Source organism: Electrona antarctica (assembly GCF_951216825.1).
Source record: "Electrona antarctica genome assembly, chromosome: 14".
Classification (NCBI taxonomy): Eukaryota; Metazoa; Chordata; class Actinopteri; order Myctophiformes; family Myctophidae; genus Electrona; species Electrona antarctica.
The window spans coordinates 1749631-1776265 of NC_136795.1; the positions used below are offsets into that span (position 1 = coordinate 1749631).

Consider the following 26635-nt stretch of genomic DNA (forward strand, 5'->3'; position numbering starts at 1 on the left):
TCAGGATACTCCATGACAAATGTCAGACTTCCATGTCTATTTATGTAATTTTAGTGAATTAATATTTGCCTTTACACAATTTCGCCAGAGCCATATACCAAAAAGGGGGTTTTGAGGTAGGTGGGACCTTTTGACAACTTTTTATCATAGCTCATCATTTTCAGCACATTTTTTCCAATAAGAAAACACTGATTAGAAGTATATTTCCGGGGGGGGGGCATGATACCCCCCTCTTCCCACTAGACTAGACAGGTTACATGCGAAAAAGGCACTGGAGCAGCTCGGACAATTTAGGCCCTTAGTTTAAGAACAGGGTGTACAATAAATCTTCGTCAGTTCAACATGGCTGTTCAACGCATTTGTAATTAGTAATCTATGGATCAACTCTTTCTTGAAAAGATTGGTGGTCCTTAAAAGGACCGTTGTGTTTAGAGCAGACAGACCAGTTTACTTGGAGCTGGTGTACTTGGTCACAGCCTTGGTGCCTTCAGACACGGCGTGCTTGGCCAGCTCACCGGGGAGCAGCAGGCGGACGGCGGTCTGAATCTCCCTGGATGAGATGGTGGAGTAGCCTGGTTAATAAACCAGACCGAATCAGCCGTTGGCAAAAAAAAGTTGCCTACCAGCGGATTTCGGTCTGGCGAGGCTCAGTAGCACGCCTCTTTCCTACAATCGAGAACAGGTCGGACCAATCGGGACACGGTATGCAATATGGGCGGGCTTTGGTACAGTGACGTTCAATGCTTGAGACCTTTGACTGACAGTAGCTCTGACCAATTGCGTCAAAGAGAAAATGTTTGAACCCGCCCCCCGGGAAATGAAATCCAAGTGGAGCCAGCCCAGACTGATATACCGCGACAGTGTTGTGTGATATTAGTCTGGCTTATTAGCCAGGCTAATGGTGGAGCGCTTGTTGTAGTGAGCCAGTTTGGAGGCTTCACCGGCGATGTGCTCAAAGATGTCGTTGACGAAGGAGTTCATGATGCCCATGGCCTTGGAAGAGACACCGGTGTCAGGGTGGACCTGCTTCAGGACCTTGTATATGTAGATGGCGTAGCTCTCCTTCCTAGACTTTCTGCGTTTCTTGCCGCCCTTTGCTGCAGTCTTGGTGACGGCTTTCTTGGAGCCCTTCTTGGGCGCTGGTTTCGCTACTTCAGGCATGGTTCTTTCTCAGTGGGTTGAAGAGAAGAAGTGAGCTGTGGTCGGCTTTGCACCAGTACAGCATTTATACCAAGCCAAAGGAAGTATGCGACTCCCAGCATACGATTGGCTTCTGCTGGGACCCACAGAGGGAGGAGTCTCACACTGTCTTAGTTTCTGCACAATGTTCTCCGCCTGCCTGCTCTATTGTCCCGCTAAAATAGTTCTCCCGCATGCCTGATATAATATTGTCCCGCTAAAATATAGACTAGGGTAGGGATATAATTACGATAATTATTATATTATTATACGAACATTTAATTAATAGCGCTATTAAAAACCAGTTGGAAGTCCACTCACTGCAGTCAGTCTATTTGCTACTAATCCGAGATGATATTTCTCGGGTTCGACATCTATCTTAATATTGACTATAACGCATTACACATTCAATTGGAATTTGTGTAGCTTGCTGCCGGGAGGTTAAATGCGCAAAGTGAGTTTTTACACCGTGAACTTTTGGCAGTATGGCCTACGGCTCCACATCTGCCATCCACTGGGGACACTCGGAAATAGCGCACAGTGCGCTCCGGTGCGTATTTCAGACATGCCTTAGCTGTTTAGGGGACCACAAAGTTACTGTCGCATGCTATACAGACTTTTAATGCCGGACTATGTAGTACTTGTATTCAGACCTAACCACTGTCAGTCCATGAATCATGGCTCATATTCAAACTTTAAGAAGCAAATACTGCCTACTTGAATGGAATAAACTCTGTAAAGAGCCTTCGAGTTGTTGGTTGATCATCAAGTCAGCGAGAAATGGACCAGTCAGTTATTAGCTTGCTAACTTGGATAAATTGAAGAGAGTAGTGTATAAAGGAGATTGAAATTTTCGGAAAACTGCAGACTTAACTTGTTGGAATGTATTAAGATGATCATTAATTGCCTGTGTATATATATATCATTGTATGTCTATTTATATATATACCTTTATACTGAAAGCATATGACCGGATGCCGGATGTACCAATTGTGTCTGACGTGTATATAATGACGTGAAATAAACACTCGCGCTCTCAGCCATGGTCTAAGAAGCAAACCCACATCTGCTCTCTGAGTCTCTTTATTACCCCTCCGTCATGCTTCCGACTAGCTCTGGGTTGTTGTTGATTTGACGCTATACTCTAGCTTTGTTCAACATAATTGTCGATGGATCATAGTAACCCACATTTTGATGAACACTGCTTGTTTGACTAATTAAGCACAAATCTTAACGTTCTAGAAATTGTAGAATGGAATCTGCTCTGTAGTGAAAGTGTGGGTGGCTCTTAAAAGAGCCTTTGGGTTGTTGGTAGATCAAGTCAGAGTTATTAACCTCCGAAGCCGTACAGAGTGCGTCCCTGCCTCTTCAGAGCATAGACAACATCCATGGCGGTCACGGTCTTTCTCTTGGCGTGCTCGGTGTAGGTGACGGCGTCACGGATCACGTTCTCCAGGAACACCTTGAGGACACCGCGGGTCTCCTCGTAGATCAGACCGGAGATACGCTTCACTCCGCCACGGCGAGCCAGACGGCGGATAGCGGGCTTGGTGATTCCCTGGATGTTATCACGAAGCACCTTGCGATGGCGCTTAGCGCCTCCTTTTCCAAGACCTTTTCCTCCCTTCCTTTTTATATATACTTTGATGTAATATTTACATCAAAGTACAAAAATCGATCAAGGCATTTCAATACAAAAAGGGTTTCTTTTCCTTTTTTCTTTTTTCCCACAATGTTAATAAGTGCCATGGTGTCAGTTTCTTTTTTTTTTTTGAGTCCAGAGTTCTTTGTCTTTTCAGTTCAGTTCGTATCTGTTTAAACACTACCTCTCCTGTGATGACCTCCTGGTGAATCACCATGGCACTTCTGGTGTTCCATATCTTGTTAACTACAGTGCAAACAATAGACCAATAAAAGTCGTTCTCCATGGCAGACATTTTTTCCATAAAAACACCATACATTACTGCATTATACGTGATCTTAACATTAAAACCAATTTTTGACATTTTCCCCCAAACCTCTCCAGACCTCTGGCAGTCTACTAGCAAATGCTCTATCGTTTCATCTGCATTACAATTTAGAACCGGGCATTTTTAACAAAGTTTTAACAAAACAGCTCCACTCTTTACCACCGCCATTACTGCTAGTCTCCTCACAGAGACCAGCCACATCACATCCCTCTTTTCTTCAGAGATGTTTCTACTACTCAAATTTTCCAAACATACCCGCTTTTGGTCATCATCAAGGTTCCTGTAGGGGAAAATGCCACCGTACAGGTCATCACATACTTTGCCATAAATGCATTCCCTCCTCCTGACATTTTGAGTTGAGCTGTAGTCAGAAAACTGAGTGATTTGAGAGCTCAGACACTTGCTCTTTTATGTGTATTCGGAGGACGTAAGGGAGGACCGGCAGAGCGAGCTGCGTTACTAACCCCACCCCCCCACCTCTCTCTCTCTCTCTCTCACACACACACACACACGCACGCACGCACGCACGCACGCACACACACACACACACACACTCTCTCTATCTATATCCTATTATATAATACATATTAATATGTATGTGATAAATTAGCAGTATGGGTTGGCGCCCCAGCCTGTGTCTTCCGTGAGGAAGAAGCCCAACAAACCCACGGTGAGGCCTTTAGGAGGGCCATTCAAGCCTCAAGCGGAGCCTGCGGCAGAGTAGTTCAGGAGGAACGGATTGTGTGGCCCTGGTTTTTCCCTAATGGGACTGATCGAGGGTAGCTACTGGGACGTAAGTCGGGACTTGATCACCCCGGCTGGGTCACCTGAGTGAGGGGTATGATGTTGGGAGACCCGAAACCCCGATGACCTTGGGATACATCACTGAGGATACGTCCCAGGTGCATCCATGTATGTATGTATTTTGTTTAGTTATTCTATTTATAGTGACTCATAGGAACAGACTACGTGACAACCAGGAATAGTCTGGTGACCACCGGAGAGACGGGTGGCAGCCGGAAATTAGACGGCACCCGGGAGCAGTATGGGTTGGCGCCCCAGCCTGTGTCTTCCGTGAGGAAGAAGCCCAACAAACCCACGGTGAGGCCTTTAGGAGGGCCATTCAAGCCTCAAGCGGAGCCTGCGGCACCACCACGGGCAAGGTGGAGCCTGCGGAACTGTTGCGGCTCGAGAATCCACCATTCCTGAATAAAGTGCCTGGTGCTGGGAGTCTGGTGCAACGCACAGGGCCTGACCTGGTGAGAGCAGGAGTGGACCTGGTGAGACGTAGGAGGGGCCCGGACAGGAGTCAACCCACAGAGCCTAGTCCTTCCACGCGCCAGAATGGTACCTCCCAGTCCCGGCAGAGTAGTTCAGGAGGAACGGATTGTGTGGCCCTGGTTTTTCCCTAATGGGACTGATCGAGGGTAGCTACTGGGACGTAAGTCGGGACTTGATCACCCCGGCTGGGTCACCTGAGTGAGGGGTATGATATTGGGAGACCCGAAACCCCGATGACCTTGGGATACATCACTGAGGATACGTCCCAGGTGCATCCATGTATGTATGTATTTTGTTTAGTTTGCCCCACGATACTACTACATTTAAATGCTGTTGAACAACAAAATATTGAACCAAAACAGCGGCCACGGCCATAGCAAAACATTCACAAATATGTCAATATTTATTAAAGGACCACTTTTCAACCTATCTTCATATAATAGGTAATCATGATTTTTTTTCCCTACGCGGTCTGTGTCTCATATGAGGGCTGTGGGCAGTTCAGAAACTTCCAGTTGACATCATCGATGGGGAATCAAAGCTAATATAAACTAATTCGAACCTGACCAGTTAGCACACATGTGCCTTTCTGTCATGAATATATCTGAGATGAAAGCAGTGCACTCCTTTTTAGTAATAACCTCAGAATATCACCCGTCTACAGTCAGAGCACAGTGTTGCTTCTGTCATTTTTCTTCTAAAATATTGCATACTACTACTACTACTCACAATCAATTTAGTAGACATTCCTGGCGACACCACAAACTATACTTTTGTTTTGTGAGGCCTAGTGCACACGTACCAAACACCAATCAAGCAAATGTTTGGTCCTTTTTTTGGGCCACCAGTCCACCACAATGCGTTTCCAATGGGAGTCACATGGTTTGATCAAACATTTGTTTTTGATGAGGGGGGAGGGGCAGAAAACCACCAGCAATCAGCAATCAAACACAAATGTGTGGTCAACCCATGTGACTCCCATTGCAAAAGCATTGTGGTGGGCCAAAAAAACGACCAAACATTGCTTGGTTGGTGTTTGGTACGTGTGAATGAGGCCTCATCAGTTTTGCTATAAATATAATGTTTTCTGAGCGCATTAAACACACTCCAGTTCAAGGAAGCATGGTGGTGGAGTTCCAATAACAGAAGGCTTTCTGTTGGAAAACGTGGTTAATTTTGGACAAATAACTCACTGTGATCAGAAAACTAAGAAATCTTCAATAATTTGATTTTGATGACACTTCTCAGGTAGGCCTACGATGTGCCATTCTGCAAAGCATTATGATTAAATTAACTCGTCATTGTGCTCTGTTTAAAATAAAAATATATAGGCATATTTCCTAGTGTCATTTCACAAAGTTTCCATTGATGAGCTTGATGTTCTGTGTAAAGCACATGGAATTGCCTTGTTATTTAGAACAAAAGGAGTCATGCAGAACATTGGGCCACACACACACACACACACACACTGTTTTACTGAACTATTATAGTCTTCAGGTTCACACAATGTCACCCAACACAAGACATTTTGTAAGATATGTTTATCACTCTTCTACAGTATTGAAAAACACCAACCTGGGTTTCATTAAAAGCAAATGGCCCATTGTCATGTAAACTTGAGAGGTAAACTTGTTTACCCAAGCAATAATAGTCACCCAATTTTGACTTTATTCTAGTTTCTCGAAATCCACATGCTAAAACTTGGCACGTGTTAACTCAATCACTTTTGCAACAATGTCACACCAAAATATTGTACCAGACTGATTGATTGATTGATTGAAAATTGTATTAACAGTTTGCAGAATTACAGTACATTTCAAGCACAAACTCAATACAAAGGCTGTTAACTGTGAGTGGACGACCCAATTAAGCATTACACTTGTTTACAACAGGGTCCACCATGTTCAAATCATCAAAACATTTAGAGACGTACAAATAGACACTTCTATATATACAAAGAACAGTACAGGAATTCATCATAATGGAGGTAAAAGGGAAAAGAAACATATACAGTGAGGGGAAAAAGGGGGAGGGCGGTGGGGGGGGGGTTCAGATTTTACGGGGGCCAGTTTCGAATTGCAGCCATCCGTAGGTGCCCTTTGAGAGCGGTTTTGAAGGAGTCAAGGGATTCGCATGTCTTAATGACTGTTGGTAGGGCGTTCCAGTGCGACTCAGTTATTATTTATTATTTTTTTAGCTCCTTTATTGGTGTTACATTTGTTTGATAAATATATATTGTGATGAATATTAAGAAAGAGAAAATTAGTCCTGAAACCTGAACCTTCCATCACTGGAAGTGGAAAATACATCCCACTACTGTGCACATGTGAGTTAGTCTACAACACAACTGAACTTAAACACATTTAACACAATTAAAATGAATCCCCCCCCCCAATACTAGAAACATGTTCAACACTCAACCCCCACCTCCACTTTCAGAAGCAAACGCTGATAGACATGCAGATTATATTTACACCAAAGCTCTCCTCTCTACACTTGCTTTGTACAGAAGAGTCTCATGCCATGACTATGAATAGCTGCTGGTTTTGGTGTGAAGCATCATGTCGAGTTCCACACAATGGAACAATGCCTCCCTTCCCCCACAGGGTGGAGCTGAATGCGAGTGATTGAGGTGATTTAAATCACACATTAAAATCGAATTATTTCAGTTATATTATTATTATTACAGATTAGTAAATTAGATCAGTAAAAACAGATCCCAAAGCCTCCATATGATTATGGTAATGAATAAAATTCACTAATGTTTCTACATAACTTACATAGCCTCTTACATAGCCTCTGAATATACACAATGCAACAGGTTGGCTGTTCAATGCAGCACTATGATGTAATACTATGACCTAACCACTGTCAGTCCATGAATCATACATCTCATATGCAAACTATAAACATGTTGCCTACTTGAATGGAATAAACTCTGTAAAGTACATGTAAGCGGCTCTTAAAAGAGCCTTTGGGTTGTTGGTAGATCAAGTCAGCGTTATTAACCTCTGAAGGACACCGCGGGTCTCCTCGTAGATCAGACCGCCACGGTGAGCCAGACTGCGGATAGCTAGATGCTAGATGCATTGTATGCATCTAGCTGGGCATCAAGCTCTTCTGCAGAAAGCGGCGGTTTGTTGGCAGCACCACGTCCGCCTCTCCCCCTGCCTCTGGCACCGCCTGCGCCGCGGCCTCCACGTCCCCTCTGCATGCCGGCAGAAAGCGGCTTTTTGTTGGCACCACCAGCACCACGTCCGCCTTTCCCCCGGCCTCTGGCACCGCCTGCGCCGCGGCGTCCCCTCTGCATGCCCCCAACACGCCTATTCATACCTCCACCTCTTTTCAGACCCTGCATGGGAGGCCGTCGCTGGTTATCAATCTGTGAGGTGACGAGCTGTATGTTCATGGGGCGCCCATCAAGTGGCACGCCGTTGTACCGTTTCATGGCCTTCAGGGCATCTGCCCTCCTTTCAAAGTGGACATCTGCCGTCCCCAAACCCGTTCCAGAGCGGTCATAATGGACAGCAGCCTTCTTCAGTGTACCAAACTCGGCAAAAAGTTCCTGGATATCTGCATCAGAGACACTAAAGTCCAGGTTTGAGATAAGGAGCTTCCCTCCAGTTTCCACGCCAGCTCCTCCACCACCAGCATTGTCGAACATGTCATGCTGACGCTTATCCGAAAGCTGTTTAGGCCTGCTGTACGGCGTAGGTCTGCCTCGACCTCGGTTGAGGTTACCTCGGCTCCTCTTGGGGCCGGAGCCGCCGCCCCGGCCGACAAATCCTTCCCCGGTGGCTCCTCCAAGACGGCCGACACCGCCGCCAGCTCCGCGGCCACCACCGCGGCCTCTGCCTCCGCGGCCTCCTCCTCTCTGCGACCTGTTCTGTTTGATAATGTCATCTAAGGACATATCCATTTTTTCGGCCATTATGCCCGAGACTAATAACGCTAAACTTAGACTTAAATAGAAAATGCTAGCACAACACAACCTGGTCTCTACCTCGCTTAAATTGAAGATATTAAAGTGAATGAATGATGAGTTCAGATCCTCCTCGTTTTAACTGTGATCTGAGGACCTAAGTGAGGACAGGCATACTGCTCTGCAGTGCACTGGGCGGTGCCAAACCTGCTACCCCCGTCTTTGTTCTCACCAACGGTCTGAAATCTACATGGATTTAATTTGCACATTGAGCATGGTTGACTTGGTTGTAGCTGAAACCTTTACTTTAATTATAGGTACTTTCAACCACATATAATTTAATCATGTTTATCATAGCGGGCCGGGGGTCTCTTTTATTCTACAGTCCTATATGGTGTACTCTACTCTACTGTTCGTGTTAGGACTCACTATTTATTTATGTGTGGGTGCTGGTATTCGGGCAGTAGGCATTACTTACTACAAAATGCAGTCATTAGTGCATACGCTTGCTAAAACACAACGGTCCTTTTAGGACCACAACATGTATTCCTAGAAAATACACGTTTAGGCAAATATTAGGCTATTGAGGACTGAAATGTCATGTTGCTATATACTGTTGTACATGGCAACTAGAAGAGAACCCCAAATGGGGTTCCCGCCCTGAAGGCATATGTCCAACCACTACAGAGCCTGCCACCTAAACCAGTTTGTCCAGCTGAACTTATTCAGACATGAATGTGATGCAACATGGTAAAATGGATATGTGATATTTAGTAAAATTGTGGAAATTCAATTAAATACTTAAAAATGTAAATGGATAGTCTATATACTGTCGTATGACTACCTTGATAACACAATGGAGATGATTAAATACATAGGCTACATAGTATAAAATTGTGCCATTACACATTCATGTAGATTACTAAATTCTTCATTGTATCAAAACCTAATGTTATGCTAAACCCAGTTAGTTAAACCTAAAATATTGTAATTGTAAACATGTTTAAATGTAATGTGCACCTATTCATTTCAAGCACAAACTCAATACAAAGGCTGTTAACTGTGAGTGGACGACCCAATTAAGCATTACACTTGTTTACAACAGGGTCCACCATGTTCAATTCATCAAAACATTTAGAGACGTACAAATAGACACTTCTATATAGACAAAGAACAGAACAGAAATTCATCATAATAGATGTAAAAAGGGAAAAGAAACATATACAGTGAGGGGAAAAGGGGGGGGGGGGGGGCGATTCAGATTTTACGGGGGCCATTTCAATACAGAGCAGTGTAGGGTCGGTTTAGTTCATCTTATAACTAAATACTGTAACTGACCTGCTGGTTAGTTACAGTTGACTGTATAGAACTACAGTCTTGCATTAATGTAAAGATCGGTAAATAGTGTTTCTTTAGGCTACAACACAAACAGGCATGATTCATTGGAAGTGACTCTTATGTGGAAACAGTGGGTGGCTCTTAAAAGAGCCTTTGTGGGGTTTGTTCAGTCGAATGAGGAGTGTTTATTTCTTGGCGGCTTTCTCGGTCTTCTTGGGCAGCAGAACAGCCTGGATGTTGGGCAGCACACCGCCCTGAGCGATGGTCACTCCGCCCAGCAGTTTGTTGAGCTCCTCGTCGTTGCGGACGGCCAGCTGGAGGTGACGGGGGATGATACGACTCTTCTTGTTGTCACGAGCAGCGTTTCCAGCCAACTCCAGGATCTCAGCGGTCAGATACTCGAGCACCGCAGCGAGGTACACTGGAGCTCCGGCGCCGACTCTCTTGCCATAGTTGCCTTTACGCAGCAGCCTGTGGACACACACGACCAACGGGGAACTGGAGCCCGGCACGGGATGAGCGGGTCTTAGCCTTCGCCCTGGCCTTTCCTCCGGTCTTTCCTCTGCCACTCATTTTGGTGTAGGTTTATTTCTGGAATTGAACCTAAAAGAAATGTGCTGGTGTAGGGGCGCGCGAGACCTTTTATACCTTCAACAACACAGAGAATAGTACTGTCTGTATGTGCGGGTGTGCGCCCCACCAATCATAGAAACGGATGAGAGCGCGGGCTGAGTGTGTATGAGCTTCCAACCAATCAGTAGTAGTGGCATGAAGTGCGCCTCCCAAAGAAGGAGGTTCCTGGCCAGAGACGGTGACTCAGAGCCAATGAGATAAAAATTAAGCAGTTAATTTGCGCACTTTTTGCTACAAAAACACTCAAAACAAAGCTTGATCTATCATATTACATAATGGGATTTAAATAGGCTGATTAATAAGAGCAGATAGTAAGGTCGTTAAATAGTCAAGACACATGTTACTGCATCATCATAATGTAGTAGAATGGTCTTTTCATGTTAGCAGATGTGTATGCACATAAACCGAATAAACCGTAGCAGAATGTGCAGTATGCAGTTCACCAGACCAGTGTTGAATGCCTGTGACATAATTGGGGACATTATAATAAAGGGCTGCTGCCTTATCAAACCTTCTCTTAGTTGATTATGCTAGTGGGCAGAATTGAACATTGTGGACCCTATTGGAAACAAGTGTAATGCTTAATTGGGTCGTCCACTCACAGTTAACAGCCTTTGTATTGAGTTTGTGCTTGAAATGTACTGTAATTCTGCAAACTGTTAATACATATTTCAATCAATCAATCAAAAAAGCATGTGTGCATGAGCAATCTGCCAAGCCAACATATAATAATAATAATAATAATAATAGCTCAAATTTATATAGCGCTTTTCTAAATACCCAAAGCGCTTTACATAGGAACACTAGGAACAGACTTTAATAAGAAAAAAAACAAAGCAAAACATAACATAGCAGTACAGGGTTAAAAAGATAAAAGGATAAACGAGGGAAGGGGGGGGGACATCCTATCCAGACCTCAGCTGGGGAAAGCTATCCTGAAGAGGTGGGTTTTGAGTGAGGTTTTGAATGAGAGGAGAGAGGGAGCGGCTCTTAGATGGTTGGGGAGTTCATTCCAGAGGTTGGGGGCCGAAACAGAGAAGGCCCTGTCCCCCCAGGTGCGGTGCTTGGCCTTGCGGACCTTCAGGAGGTTGGCTTCACTGGACCTGAGGGAGCGGAGGGGGACATATGGTTCGAGAAGATCGGAGAGGTAGGGGGGAGCCAGGTTATTGAGAGCTTTGTAGGTGGTGAGCAGGATTTTGTAGTGAATTCTTTGTTTGACGGGAAGCCAGTGTAGGTCGTGGAGGACGGGTGTAATGTGGTCTCTGGAGCGTGTACTGGTGAGCAGGCGGGCAGCGGAGTTTTGTACGTGTTGTAGTTTGTTGAGGATTTTGGAGGTGGTGCCATTGAGTATACTGTTGCAATAGTCGATCCGGGATGTGATGAATGCGTGGATGAGGGTTTCGGCAGCAGGGAAAGACAGAGAGGGCCGGAGGCGGGCAATATTCCTGAGGTGGAAGAAGGCGGTTTTGATGGTCTGGTTTATGTGGGGGAGGAATGAGAGGGTGGAGTCAAATGTGACACCAAGGTTACGGATATAAGAGGAATGTGGTCATACACTCAGATGTGTGAAGAGTTTCAACAGGGATTGTGCTTCAATGCATTTGAATGCAAATGGACAAAACAAATACAGTTTACACAAGATGATGGCTCACGACTGACTATGAAAATACATTCCAAAATGCAGTGATCAAAATCACAAACTCGTCAAACTTGCTAATAATGGCCACATGGTGACTGGTCAGTGGTTGTAACTTGTATGGCATATTGATCACCTGTTAATGCATGACCTTGTGCATGGACTGAGACCATGTACTCCTCTTTGGACCCAATGACCTATAATTAGATTTGTAGTCATATCTCATATGACATAGGTTTATAAGAGAACACAACACATGATAGTTAGTGTGTGTTGTAAGAAGGTCAGGGACCATGATGCACCTGCTGACATATCTTCCAGGCCAAGGCTTTATCCATTCGAAGTGGATTATAAACGCATCTTTGATGTATTAGCAAACTATGAAACGACCCTATTTAGACTGAATCCCATCCAGCAGTAGCCTGGATCCAGCCCAAAGACCCGCCCACTCTCTGAGTGGACTCCGTCTCTTGCTTCGAGAAAGCTACAGTCTGATAATCAGGCTAATTCAGCAGGCCCTGAATAAGATGAATGTCGACTGGCTATGAAATAGGAGTGATACAGCAGCTGAGCATAGCCAAGTCTGCAACACATAGTGCTGCACCAGGTTGTGGTGAAAACGGCAAAAACAAATTTGTTTGACATATTTTTTAAATAGTTTTAGTAGTTTGTTTTATTTGCTGAGTGCTTTTGTATGAAACCTCCTTGGCTGAACTCTGGACTAGTAATAGATACGATAGGCCATCACTGCCACCTTGTGGCGCTTGTTTACACATGCAGTTTCTCTATATAAAATATAGTCGTTGCAGGTTCTGTTTATTTTGTATTTATTTTTATTTTGTATTAGACCTATTTGAATTGTTCTCAAACATTTCATGTCATGGATGGACCCCAAAATCAATATGTGTTTGTCTTTGTCCCTAACTCCAATCTGAAAATGTGTTGTGTCAGGTAGACCTCCTTAAATTGTTTATTTAAAAAATAATAGCCTACTCCACATTTAATTAATGCGAGGCCGACACATTGTCAGCTTGTAGATATGCGAATGTAAAATAGCCGCTGAATAGTTTGAAATTATCATGGTGTGGCCTAATATTGATCACTTGCTTATTTCTCGCACCATCTGGATTCTGGCAACACTGGTAAATACGTGTAACGCGCACGCGCACACACACACGCGCTGCAAAGGACCCTTCGCGGAAATGTTTTGTGCTTGCGTGTAAAACTTTAATCGTATAATTGCCCGACTTTGGAGAAACGTATATATTTGTGGACTCACTCCAACTTGGCAGTGGGTCAGCCTTGCAGCGAGGTATAGGCAGTCCTGCTATGTTTGTTTATTTAGGTTAAGGCTGTTTGAACTACTGCTACTTATATGTGTATTCTGATGTCTCTGCGTGGCATTATGAATGCGTGCTTATTGTGTTGTATTTTGAACAGCTTGTAAATCCATCAAACCAGACGACAAGCGGCGCCGTCTATTTCCTGGAGGCAGTGGATGCATGGAAAACTTGCCCCAGGAAAACATCACCATAACAAAAGAGCACAACGGTCATATATAGTTTTGTGTCCACTTTTCATCAAAACATCTTCTAAAAGAGCACCTGCACCAATGGTTATATCGATGCAAGTGATCAGAATAGGTATGTAGGCTATGACGTTTGATCAATGTAAAAAGTTATCTTAGTAAAGTTCGTTAATCGTTTGGTAACACTTGCTATCATCCCTTCTCATATGATGTGTATAGGCCTATATAATGTGGTCGTTATCAACGTGGGGTACGGGGCTAAGGGACCCCCAGGGGTCCAAGTTGAGGAGGTTCACAGGGGACCCCTGTCCCCAGATAAACAATGAACAGTTTACATAAATAAGCTTGTCATATTTTATATTTACAGCTATTTGAAAACAATGTTGACAAATGTTTACAAATATTTTACGAGGGTCCCTGGCACAACCTTATAGTATGAGGTCCGTGGTCAAATCCATGTCAATTTGGGGGTCCTTGGTGTTGAGAATGTATGAGAACCACTGCTATAATGCATTATCTGCTCATGTCACTGTGGAATGATAGTTTTAATTAATAACTCATAAGTAGGTCTACTCATTATGCCCATAGACGCCTTATCAGACGACGTCACACTGATAAGAAACAGCATGCGAGTGCATAAAGGCAGCAGAAGAACACCACCTCTCATAAGATGCAATGGAAAAGTTCTAACTGCACTCACGTGTAAAAAATGCCCCATCAAATGCTGTTTTTCTCCCAAATCCAAGTCATTTAAGAACAAATTTAACTGGGTTTTATATGTAGAATAAAACGCCTTGTTTCCCCTTCAATCACTTAGGCTACAACAAATTATAAAGCTGAAAAAAGTTGTGAAAACACATCGTGAGCTAGCCTGGGCAGCATTCCTTTTCGGGTTTATGATCCGGTCAGGAGCGGATGATATACATGTTGTAGACGTAGTCATTGTTTTGTAGTCATCAGGCAGGACCATCAATCTGGAACTTCCTTTCCCTCAAACCGATTTTTCTCAATACAAGCAGCAGGCTACGAGAGAGAGCTACCAGCTTTGATCCAAGTGGGCCCACTGCCTTCATTATATTCATTCCAGAACCGTCGATGGACTCCAGCCTGCAGGGGAAGAGGAGTTCTGCAGCACCAAAGCGCCAGGGACGGAGGCAGAGACAGAGACGACCGCCCCAACACTTCCAGAACTTTGAGTTGGGTGAGTCCCACGACAGTTGGACTTTCATGGTCAGACTGTAGGGTGAGTGGGGTACTGGGGAGACATTGGGTGGTCTAATCTGGTTTAGGTTTAGGTTGTAGGGTGAGTGGGTTACTGGGGGGATAGGCTGTGTTCTTATGGTCAGACTGTTGATTTATTTTTGTATGTATCGATTACTATTCAGATCAATTGAACAATCCATTTGTGTATATGTCAACAAGTCGAGTAACCACTTGGACAGAGAAGAGAGGTCGCACAGCTCATAGTCACGATGCAAATACTTCATTTTTAGAGTACCAACGTTGACTGACCACTTAGGGTTATCTCATATTTTGTCGCACAACGGCATGGGAAAGAAATATTGAAATTATCTGATCTATTTTTGTGTGTGTGTGTGTGTGTGTGTGTGTGTGTGTGTGTGTGTGTGTGTGTGTGTGTGTGTGTGTGTGTGTGTGTGTGTGTGTGTGTGTGTGTGTGTGTGTGTGTGTGTGTGTGTGTGTGTGTGTGTGTGTGTGTGTGTGTGTGTGTGTGTGTGTGTGTGTGTGTGTGTGTGTGTGTGTGTGTGTGTTTCAGTCAGTCATACCATTTATTGTAAGGCTCCTCCTGTCTACATGTCGAAGTGTCCTTGGGCAAGACACTGAACCCCAAATTGCTCCCGATGTGCTGGTTGGTACCTTGCATGGCTTCCGCTGCAATCGGTGTGTGAATGTAATGCAAAATCTATGTAAAAGCGCCTTGGATAAAGGCGCTATATAAATGCACCATTTACTACAAACTGAACAATAATAAACTAAAAATAATGGCGGCTGCCGTTACAATATGATGATTTCCATGCAGACATGCAGCTGCTGTATACTCCCGCAGCTGCTCTATACATCTCCTTACAACAGTGGTTTACCGGATTTTGCCGTTTGTGCTAAATAACACCATAAAAACGCCATTACCCTTTTCATGTCACGCACCCCCTAGAGGGTGTTTGCGCACCACAAGGGGTGCACGCACCACAGTTTGGGAACCCCTGCACTAGGGAAAGTAGGTGAGTTGTTTGTTTTTGCGGAAGTTTAGTCGACATGCTGTGCAGTCGACATACGGCGGCAGGAATTTAAGAGTAACATAGCCTTAAGGAGGCTATGGGTCAGAGCTAGTCGATCAGCTATACTGACCTTTTTTACTTTTACTTTATTTGTTTATTTGGACAGGACAATGCATATTAATGGACGTAAATACACCGGATATAGCACAGTTGCTAATTTTCATCTGCAGTCCTCACAAGAAACACAAAACGGAAAACAGTGGAATACATTTACATAACATTACATAGGGAACACAGCATAAAAAAAAGAAATACACCTAAAATAATCATGAATGGTTGCAGCTTTGGTTTTCAAGCAACCATTTTTTCCAGATTAAATTTAAAAGATGGAAATGTAGCACAATCCCTTATACGCAGAGGAAGGGCATTCCATGCTACACAACCCTGTACTGAGAGGACATTTTGGCCGAATGTTGTTTGCCGATGCGGCACTTCGCAGTCTCCTCGAGTGGTTGCTCTGGTACTGATTCCCCTATCAGGCTTCCGTTTAATGAATTCACTTAGGGGGGGCGGGCACAGACCATGTAGGGTCTTGTATATGACCCCAACCTGTTTGAAATTTGTAAAGTTATCAAAGCTAAAAAGAATTGAGCCTTTTGGTGTTTTAATCATTACGTTATACTTTAGCTATTGAAAAATAGCAGATCTACAAGCTTTTACCTCCATTATGATAAATTCCTGTTATGTTCTTTGTCATAGTATATAGAAGTGTCTATTTGTACGTCTCTAAATGTTTTGGTGAATTGAACATGGTGGACCCTCTTGTAAACAAGTGTAATGCTTAATTGGGTCGTCCACTCACAGTTAACAGCCTTTGTATTGAGTTTGTGCTTGAAATGTACTGTAATTCTGCAAACTGTTAATACATATTTCAATCAATCAATCATAGCGCCGAGTGCCGCGCTACGAGCTTGTAGGTCTGCTATTTTTTAACGTTTTTTTAGCTGAAATCTTTTCTTCCGGGGGGTCCCTGGAACAACATATTTTCAGATGTGGGTCTGCGGTCCTTGACATGAAATAAGTTGACATCCAACTCCTACATTATGGAACAGCATCCCCCTTGCTATGTCAGGTCTGCCCCCGGGCCCCTCCGTTGATAGCTTTAAGTCAAGACTCAAAACATTCCTATATTCACAAGTCTCCCAGTCCCCCTGATGCTCTTGCACTTTAATACATAGGATATGTGTGTTGCTTTTAAACTGCTCTTTATGTTTTTTCTTCTCTGTACCTATAACTATATGCACTGTTTGTATTGCTTTATTCTGGTGTATTGTATTGCACTGTTTCGTATTGTTTTCTCTGACCTGTGAAGCACTTTGGTACGATGAGTCGTTTGTAAATGTGCTATACAAATAAAGTTGATTTGATTTTGTAGAATCTGTTCTGCAGGTCTAAATGGGTTAAGTGGTTTTAAGTGATTTCGATGATTCTATTTAACTACTTTTGCTGGGAAACCCTTCGAGGACCCCTGGGGGTCCCCAGACCCCATTTTGAGAACCACTGGGTTATAAATGATGAGGAATATTGATGTAACGAAGACTCTGACTAGGACGTTGGGCTATATGACATATGACATGTCTAGTATGACAATCCCTATATTAAGCCCGAGCCGACCTAGTGCTGATATCAGATAGATGTGGTAGAACCATATATGGATATAGATCTAACTGGCTTAGTCAACGTGACAAGCCTGGTCGGAGAATATATAACAAGGGTCGGCTTCAGGGAGAAGGCAGAAGTCGAAGCATCCTGGTTTAAGTTCTAACCGGACACCACTGCGGCGGTCCTAACCTAAATAATCAGCAATAGAGCCTTGAACTATTTTATAATTGAACTTATAATAATTAAGAGATGGCCAAATAACCAACTAATACATATAGCCTGCCAGTTAAACCATGATAACTCATCACTGTCATCAGACATTCATGTGAGTGACTACGTTTACATGGACAGTTAAATCCCCTTTTCATTCAGAATACAAGTTAAATCCTATTAAAACTTGTCATGTAAACACCTACAAAAACTTAAATCGGAATGAAAATGGCCAATCTGATTTAAACTTAAATCTGATGTAACTGACCGGTTTATTCCATTTTTAAATCCTATTGAAACAATTTTGGACTCATGTAAACACTCATTCGGATTTAAGTTAATTCTGGTCTTTCTGTGCATGCTTGTTTCCATGTTATGCTCTTGTTTTGCGATTAATTATGAGTAACTAGACATGTTTAATTTCACATCTCTGAGAGCAACCTCTCATAGGCTACAGGATACATCAAATATAAATGAATATGGCATAAACGTGTTTTTGTTCTTTAGTGGAGTAAAAGTGTATTTTTATTTTTTTACTGAAATGTAGTGGAGTACGTTTTGTTTTTGTTTTTTTACCTAAAATGTAGTGGAGTAGAAGTAAAAGTATTGGAAATACTCAAGTAAACTAGAAATACATCAAAATTGTACTTTAGTACTAAAGTAAATGTACTTATTTACTTTCCACCACTGGACCTAAACATATCCGCCCCACCCCCTATCCAATCGGAAGCCTTCCCAGCCCCAAACTCCATGTAAACACTCATTTGGAATGACCATTTCCCATGTAAACACACAGCAAAAAATATTACTTCTGAATTAATTAATTCTGAAGTTTTCATTCTGAATGAAAAAGCCTTCATGTACCCGCAGCCAATGACATGGACAATGAGTAAAGTAACTTTATCCTAGAAAACCATGAAAAACGACATACTATGTATGTCGTTTTGCGTCGTTTTCTTCAAAGAAATATCACACCCGTGTGAAGTGAGGGGCGTTAATAAGTCCAACCCATGTTGATTAGGTCAAAACAAACATTAAATGATCTTTATTCTTAATGGGATTTAATGTTTGCGTTACGGACAAGGTGACGTACATTTTCCCTTCATTGTCAATGGTGTTTTTAAAACAAACATTGAACTAAAAACAAACATTAAACCACATATTGTCGAAAAACAGCCTTCTAGGGGGTGTGCAACATGAAAAGGCTAATGGTAGTGCTATATGGTTTTATTATAAATATATTAACATATTATGCCAATATATGGGAAGTATATGCAGAATATAGCCTATGCTGCATATATATATGCCATATTCAGGTTCATATATGTGCATATGTGTGTATATATAGGACATGTATAGCTTATGCAAATTGTATTTCCATGTGGGGGGTGCGTCAGCTAGGTCAGGAGGTAACGGTGTTTGGGAAAGTATTTATGAACAGTTTGCAGAATTACAGTACATTTCAAGCACAACTCAATACCGTTGTTACTTGTTGCCACAGTGATTGAGTTCACGTGTCAGGTTTTATCATGTGGGTTGTGTCACTGATCCTCTGAGGAGGATTACTGTAGAAGCTGAACACAAAATTCTACTATGAAAGGCAAAGCCATTTCATTTCAACAAGGCAATTCAATGTTCTTTACACAGAACATCAAGAAACTGAAACTTTGTAAAATTACACTAAGATACCAATGAAAAATTAAACAAATACAAATATGTGTTGGGTGCAGCATGTCTCCATAAACAAATATACAGATTGATTGAATATTTAAACACGCTTATAGTTTTCCAACAGCTGTCTTTCTGTTATTGGAAGTTGGATCAAATCCACCATCATGCTGCCGTCCACTGTGTACTGAGTGTGTACTGAACTGGGGTCAGAAAACATTATATTTATAGAAAAACAGATGACAAAACAGAGATTATCACTTAAAACAAGTGCACCGTTTGTTTTTGTTTTATCTCAGATATATTGATGACCAAAAGTGTTAACTGGTCAGCACTTTGTTGCATTAAATAATATACACAGTAGGCCTAGTTTGTTATATGTTGTTTTAATTGAGGAGAAAACACAAACTAGATAGAAGATAATCTGTGTGTTGACTCTACATGGTTCTCATGTGGTGTTTAAATCCAGCCCCTTCAGAGCGTTCAGCATCACTCTCTGAGTTTACTTTGGAGAAGGAACAACTCAGCTACTGTTTGACTAACTTCAACTACAACTTAACTCAAATTGTCAGGAAGGGGTAAGGGAGGAAAAGGTCTTGGAAAATGAGGCGCTAAGCGCCATCGCAAGGTGCTTCGTGATAACATCCAGGGAATCACCAAGCCCGCTATCCGCCGTCTGGCTCGCCGTGGCGGCGTGAAGGGCATCTCCGGTCTGATCTACGAGGAGACCCGCGGTGTCCTCAAGGTGTTCCTTGTGTAGGTTCCTTGTGTAGTTACTCGGTGTAGGTGACGCCGTCACCTACACCGAGCACGCCAAGAGAAAGACCGTGACCGCCATGGATGTTGTCTATGCTCTGAAGAGACAGGGACGCACTCTGTACGGATTCGGAGGTTAATAATGCTGACTTGATCTACCAACAAGTAACAAATTAGGTTAATTGCACCTGCTGAAAGTCTTTTATGTTTCTCCCAGGAACAACGTGGATGAAGAAGACGATGACGAAGAAGACTCGGAAAATGGAAGTTTTCATGGATGACGGAGACGAGGATCAGAGCGAAATAATCTCTAGACAAATCAAGGAGATCTTTGGCTATGATCAGAGCAGGTACACAAATCCACAGTACTGCTGTGACACACTTCATTTACATTAACCAAGTGTGCAGTATTTGTAACTAATTTGATGGCCCCTCTCGGGACCCCCCCGGTTGAGCTCTTTTCCTCGTCACCCGGAGGGTCCCTTCCCATCGGTGTCATGCTAAATGGAAATGATAGAATACAGACAGACTTACCGCCGGAACTGGCTAAACGTAGGGACGCGCAGATAGCCAGTTCCGGCGCTGGAGGCGGTACAATGGGATGTCAATAAGGAAGTCAAGGAAGGAAGGAAGAGAGAATTTCAGAGCTGCCAAAACGGATTAAAGATTAAAAATACTTAAAGGGATAGTTCAGATTTTTTGAACTTAAGTTGTATGAAATACTTGCCATTAATATAGTGGTTGCAACTGTATTCATTGATTGCCCGAGTCCTGTGGTGGGAGTTCTGCTCTGGTTTTGGTGAAATATCAAGTAGTTCCGGTCATTTTGTGGGGGGCACTGGGGGCCACGCAGTAAAAGTAAATCAATCCACAAAACTAACGTAATTTGTATTGTTGACCTATTTCTAAAATATTAGTGCAACTTCCGTTCTTTTTTTACCCCTCTATCACACAGAACTATGTTTTTTGTGTCCATATCACTACGCCCAAAAAAATAGTTCCATGTGATAGAGGGGTCAAAGTTGAACGAAAGTCGCGCTAATATTTTGTTTTGTGGATTCATTTACTTTTACTGCGTGGCCCCAGTGCCCCCCACAAAATGACCGGAACTACTTAATATTGACCAAAACCAGAGCAGAACTCCCACCATGGGACTCGGGCAATCAATTAATACAGTTGCAACCACTATATTAATGGCAAGTATTTCATACAACTTAAGTTCAAAAAATCTGAACTATCCCTTTAACGGCTTCTGCACCAAAGGAAAGTTCCGTTGTCTCCTATAGCAGATATGCTTCTTTTGGAACATGTCGGAATTGTGGGAGATTTGATATATTTCCCAGGGATGTTCATATTTGTAGGACTACTCTGAGCCTGTCATTTCTTCATTCATACCAATTACACCAATAAAGGAGCTAAAGGAACAGAGTCTGGTACAAGAGTTTGGTTTGGTGTCCCAAAGACCATTTGTTTTATTGATTGATTGAAGTATTTATTATCATTTTGCAGAATTACAGTACATTTCAAACACAACTCAATCCCTTTGTTGCCATATATAGTGATTGAGTTCATGTTTTATCATGTGGGTTGATTAATATACATAAAATGTTTTGCATCATCAGTATCATGAAGTTATAGGCCTAGGCCTACCTGAGAAGTACCTGTTGGGTACAGCATGTCTCCATAATCAAATATACAGATACAGTTGATTGAAGATTTAAACACGCTTATAGTTTTCTGATCACATTAGGTTTTTTGTCCAAAATTAACCAAGTTACCAACAGCTGTCTTTCTGTCATTAGTTGGGATCAAATCCACCATCATGGAGTGGTGTGTGTACTGAAGACTGGAGTGTGTACTGACTGGGGTCAGAAATCATTCTATTTATAGAATGTGCACAGCTGCATTCTGGGACCTAGCTTTAGAAACGGGTAGATTCATTGGTACTCCTGAGGTGTGTTTAGTGTGTGATTTGAAAGAAATTGAAAATGAAATTCATTTTTTTGTTTTACTGCCCGTTATATGAAGAATTAAGACATGTATTATTTTGTAAAATGACAACCATCTGTGTTCACTTTTTCTGGTTAGAGGACTACGAAAAACTGGAATTTTGCTTTAGGAAAGGTATTTTTGCTTTAGCAGACTTTTTCTTGTACACTTATGCAATATTGAAGAAATGATTTGTATGGTGTGCGTGTGTCCTATAAGTCCATGTGGACTGGGCACCTTGGTTGCATGACACAAAAATAAATTATTTATCTATCTATCTATCTCAAAATGATGACAAAACAGAGATACTTAAAACAAGTGCACCGTTTTTATCTCAGATATTGTTGCATTAAATAATATACACAGTAGGCCTAGTTTGTTATTTTGTTATTTAATCGAGGAGAAAACACAAGTGGCACAAGAGACAAGAGAGTCTGTGTGTGTGTTGACTCTACATGGTTCTCATGTGGTGTTTAAGTCCAGCCCCTTCAGAGCGTTCAACATCACTCTGAGAGTTTACTTTAGAGAAGGAACAACTGTTTGATAAAACTATGGCAGAAGTCGCACCAGCACCAGCTCCAGCACCGGCCAAGGCCTCCAAGAAGAAGGCAGCTCCCCGACCCAAGAAGACCGGCCCCAGCGTCGCTGAGCTGGTCGTCAAGGCCGTGTCCGCCTCTAAAGAGCGGAGCGGTGTGTCCCTGGCTGCGGTCAAGAATGCTCTGGCTGCCGGCGGCTACGATGTGGAGAAGAACAAGGCCCGCGCCAAGATCGCCGTCAAGAGCCTGGTCGCTAAAGGCACCCTGGCCCAGCTCAAAGGTATCGGCGCGTCTGGTTCTTTCAAGATGAGCAAGAAGGCTGAAGCGGTGAAGGTGAAGAAGCCTGCTGCTAAGAAAGCAGTCAAAGCAACGAAGCATGCTGCAGCAAAGAAAGTAGGGTCAAAAAGCACAAAGACGGCGACCAAGAACCCCAAGAATGTGGCTAAAACTTATAACTGCTCTAACTGTAGACCCAAGAAAGTGTCTAAGAAGTATGACTGCATTGAAGATGATGATGAGTCAGACACAGATGACTTCATTGTGGATTGTCATCCAAAATGCGTCCCCAAGAAGAGGGCCAAGAAATTCTCGGCATACAGCGACTCACAACTGCGGGAGGCCCAAGCGATCTTTGCTGGGATCTTCGACTACAATGACGACGACTTTGTGGCAGCAAAGAAGGCAGCTCCCCGACCCAAGAAGACCGGCCCCAGTGTTGCTGAGCTGGTCGTCAAGGCCGTGTCCGCCTCCAAGGAGCGGACGAAAGGCCACCCACGAAAGCCAAGAAGCCTGCCACCAAGAAAGTAGCGGCCAAAAGCCCGAAGAAGGCCACCAAGAGCCCCAAGAAAGTGGCTAAGAAGCCCGCAGCAGCCAAGAAAGCTCCAGCCAAGAAGGTTGCCAAACCCGAGGCAGCAAAGCAGGCAGCTCCCAAAAAGAAGTAAACTATACCAACTTTATACTAACAAAAGGCTATTTTAAGAGCCAACCACATTATTGTGTATAAGAGTATCCTCTTCCCTTTATCTACAGTCTACACCATGGTCACATTTGAGCACAAGCTGGCATAATAACCAGTATAATAATAACCAGTTATGCCTGTGTGCATTAATAATAAACCACACAATAGTCCATAACAAAGTGTAGTTAAGACATGACACAAGTGGGGTGCTTGCTAAAATATAATCATTATTTATTAACATTTTTGCCTATATGAATGAAGGAATGAATTAATGAATGAATAGAAAAACATACAAAATACAATATACATCCAATAAAAAACAGTCAAAATGTTAGACAGGCATTTGTGTTATAAATAAAGGCTTTTAAGCCAATGTCTTCTAAGGCTAGAGGAATATCTAGTGCAGCTTTTGACAGGGTTATTTATACTGACGATGATGCTATTCACAGACTTATCCAAGCGACACATGAATCTATGCATTAAGTTCCGGAGAACAGCTTGAAAAGTATTCAATATTTAGATATTTGGTATGCAGTTGTATCAGACACACCTTCCTCCTACACAAGCCTATGTTCAACTTCAAACTCCATGTTAACCATGTTAGACTCATTGTAAATGCCTGGAGCATGTCTGAACAAACGAGTCAACATGCCATATTTTATGTTTCTGAAAAATGCACACAAGCTAAAGGAGTGAACATGGCTGGTGTTTTTAAGTGAAAAGGTATTTTAAGTCTTTCTAAAACTGCTAAAACGTAACTTAAATGAACAAACCCACACACAAGTTCAATGTGGAATTGAAAGATGAACTGATTCGAATGGATTCCTTTACCTTGTACAACCACTAGAGGGAAATGTTGGACAACTTGGACTACTTTTAGAAGTCCCTCTCTCAGAGGTCAGTCTGAGTGTGAACTGTGATAGCCAGACAATGCAGTTATAGGGCTGTCAATCAGATATGACTTTTCTGTGTGGATGTATGGGTCTGTCAATCAGATAGGACTTTTCTGTGTGGATGTATGGGTCTGTCAATCAGATAGGACTTTTCTGTGTGGATGTATGGGTCTGTCAATCAGATAGGACTTTTCTGTGTGGATGTATGGGTCTGTCAATCAGATAGGACTTTTCTGTGTGGATGTATGGGTCTGTCAAGGCCAGAAAGTAGGCCTACTGGATACTAGGGGGATGTAGGCCTACTGGATACTAGGGGGATGTAGGCCTACTGGATACTAGGGGGATGCCATACTGTGTTACGGCTCAATATGTCAGATTGTCACCTCCTTTCACATTCAGTGGAACCCTGTGCTCTTTTGTGGCCAGATGTAATTAACTGGGGTCTAGTAGGACTATAGTAAACTAAATAATAAATAAAAGATCGGCATAAAATGTTGTAATAAAAGTCATATGTAGACACTTGTTCGAATGCCCCGCCCACCTGTCGAAAATAGCAAAAATGTATAAAAAAAACCCTCATCTTTTACTTTCTCTAACAATTCCTCAAACATGAACCTTGGTTGAAAAAAATAAAGTTGTCCTTTAACATTGTTTAATGCAATCAGATAGGACCTTTGTTTGTATTAGCTGTCGAGGCCAAAACATAGTTTTTTTTTGCCACTCAGGCGTTCCTCATAACTTGGTATGATGATGATTTACTGCAGTAATTTTCAATACTTGCCATGAAATGTAAAGAGCATCCATGTTGTGTGACTATACTGTGCATTCTGTTAGTTCTGTCTCTATAATGACTACAGTGTCTCATTCAATTCACTGACTTACACTGACTCTACATACACTCTACAAAGTATGATTACTTTATGTCTTACATGTGACATGAATACAGTAAACTCCAGTTGAATAATGTATTGCATCATATCTGCAGCATCAGCTCAGTAGAATAATAATAATAATCATAGCATAATGCCTATGCCTGTCCTTTTTATATTTTTCTTTTGTCAAATTGACATTTCTGCCTGACACTATAGTCTCCTATAGCACTGCTGCTTCCTTGTCGCCTGGGTAAACCCACTCTCCCTGCTGGACAACATTTCATTCTGCCAGGAGGTTCTCCCCTCAGGCAGAATGCAAATCTGGCGAGGGGGGAGGGGTTTACCCAGGCTAGCTTCCTTGTGCCTTAGTGCCTACATGTCCTCAGACTATCAGAATTACTTCCTGCCTATAAGTCATTTAAGACAACTTTTTGACTCTAGTGGAAATTATTTTGGAACGTAACAAGCATTCTGATGCTGAGGATTCCTCAGTCAGATTACTTAATGGCAAGCAGATATGACTTTATAGAGCACCGAAGTCTGACGTCACTTTCAGTAGAGGGCGCCAATACACAGGTTCATGTATTTTTGAGCGGTGTAAACCACTCCTACAACTGGCTTTGTTAGTTGACATGTCTGTTCGTACCAAAAAATGAGCGTGGTTGCTATGGTCACCCAGTTCACACGGGTGTGATTTCATTACGTCAGACCACAGTTGATCAGTCTATATAAGACCTTACACCACTCAGTTCACACAGGTGTGATTTTTTTTAGTTGCATTGAGATCCCCATAGGACGATTTTAGGTTGCTTCATATAAGAACTGTGTTTGAAAAATAAACCGACCACCCCGGCCTTTCTGTCAGGGGAGTGGCTGTGCGTCGTTAATGATGTCCATTCATATTTGATACAGCCAGTTTCTGGAAAAAATGGAATTAATGTGGCCGCAAAAGCCTTGAAACTACATATGAAGGCAATGTCGCTGCTAATATACGTCACGCCCAGCTGTCAACACATTGCGTTCCTGAGAATCCTCGTTGACGTAAGCTCGACTCGTACTAACCATGAAACATTAAATATCAATAAAATAAAAATAAACGTAATTAACATTCAGTTTCTGTTGTGCGACGGGCAGATGCAGCCACCCGCCTATACCGGAAATGTAGTCTCTGGGTTGTTTCACTCGTTTCGAACGCTTTTTTTGTTACTCTTTGGTTATATTTGTACATTTCCACCTTCAGTCGATGCTTCATACCCATATGAGTGAAAAGGCCGGGGTGATCGGTTTATTTTTCAAACACAGTTCTTATATGAGGCGATCTAAAATCCCCCTATGGAGATTACAATGCAAATAAAAAGTAGACGAACCTG

At 42.6% G+C, this 26635-nt stretch overlaps 2 protein-coding genes and 1 pseudogene across 3 annotated transcripts in view; 1 reads left to right on the forward strand and 2 right to left on the reverse strand.

The window, feature by feature from the left end:
• The window catches only part of LOC306936380 (E3 ubiquitin-protein ligase TRIM35-like), a 191115-nt gene that overhangs the window by 121479 nt on the left and 43001 nt on the right, over nucleotides 1-26635 (forward strand). The window lies entirely within an intron of this gene.
• LOC306936436 (histone H2B-like) lies at nucleotides 448-1161 on the reverse strand (the record flags this gene model as incomplete). The annotated part of the gene is made up of 2 exons (XM_079519933.1): nucleotides 448-550; nucleotides 890-1161. The coding sequence occupies 2 exons, from the start codon at nucleotides 1159-1161 to the stop codon at nucleotides 448-450; spliced, it is 375 nt and encodes a 124-aa protein (XP_079376059.1).
• Nucleotides 9876-10263, reverse strand: LOC306936596 (histone H2A-like; annotated as a pseudogene). The gene has a single exon. The product of its transcript is annotated as a histone H2A-like (transcript).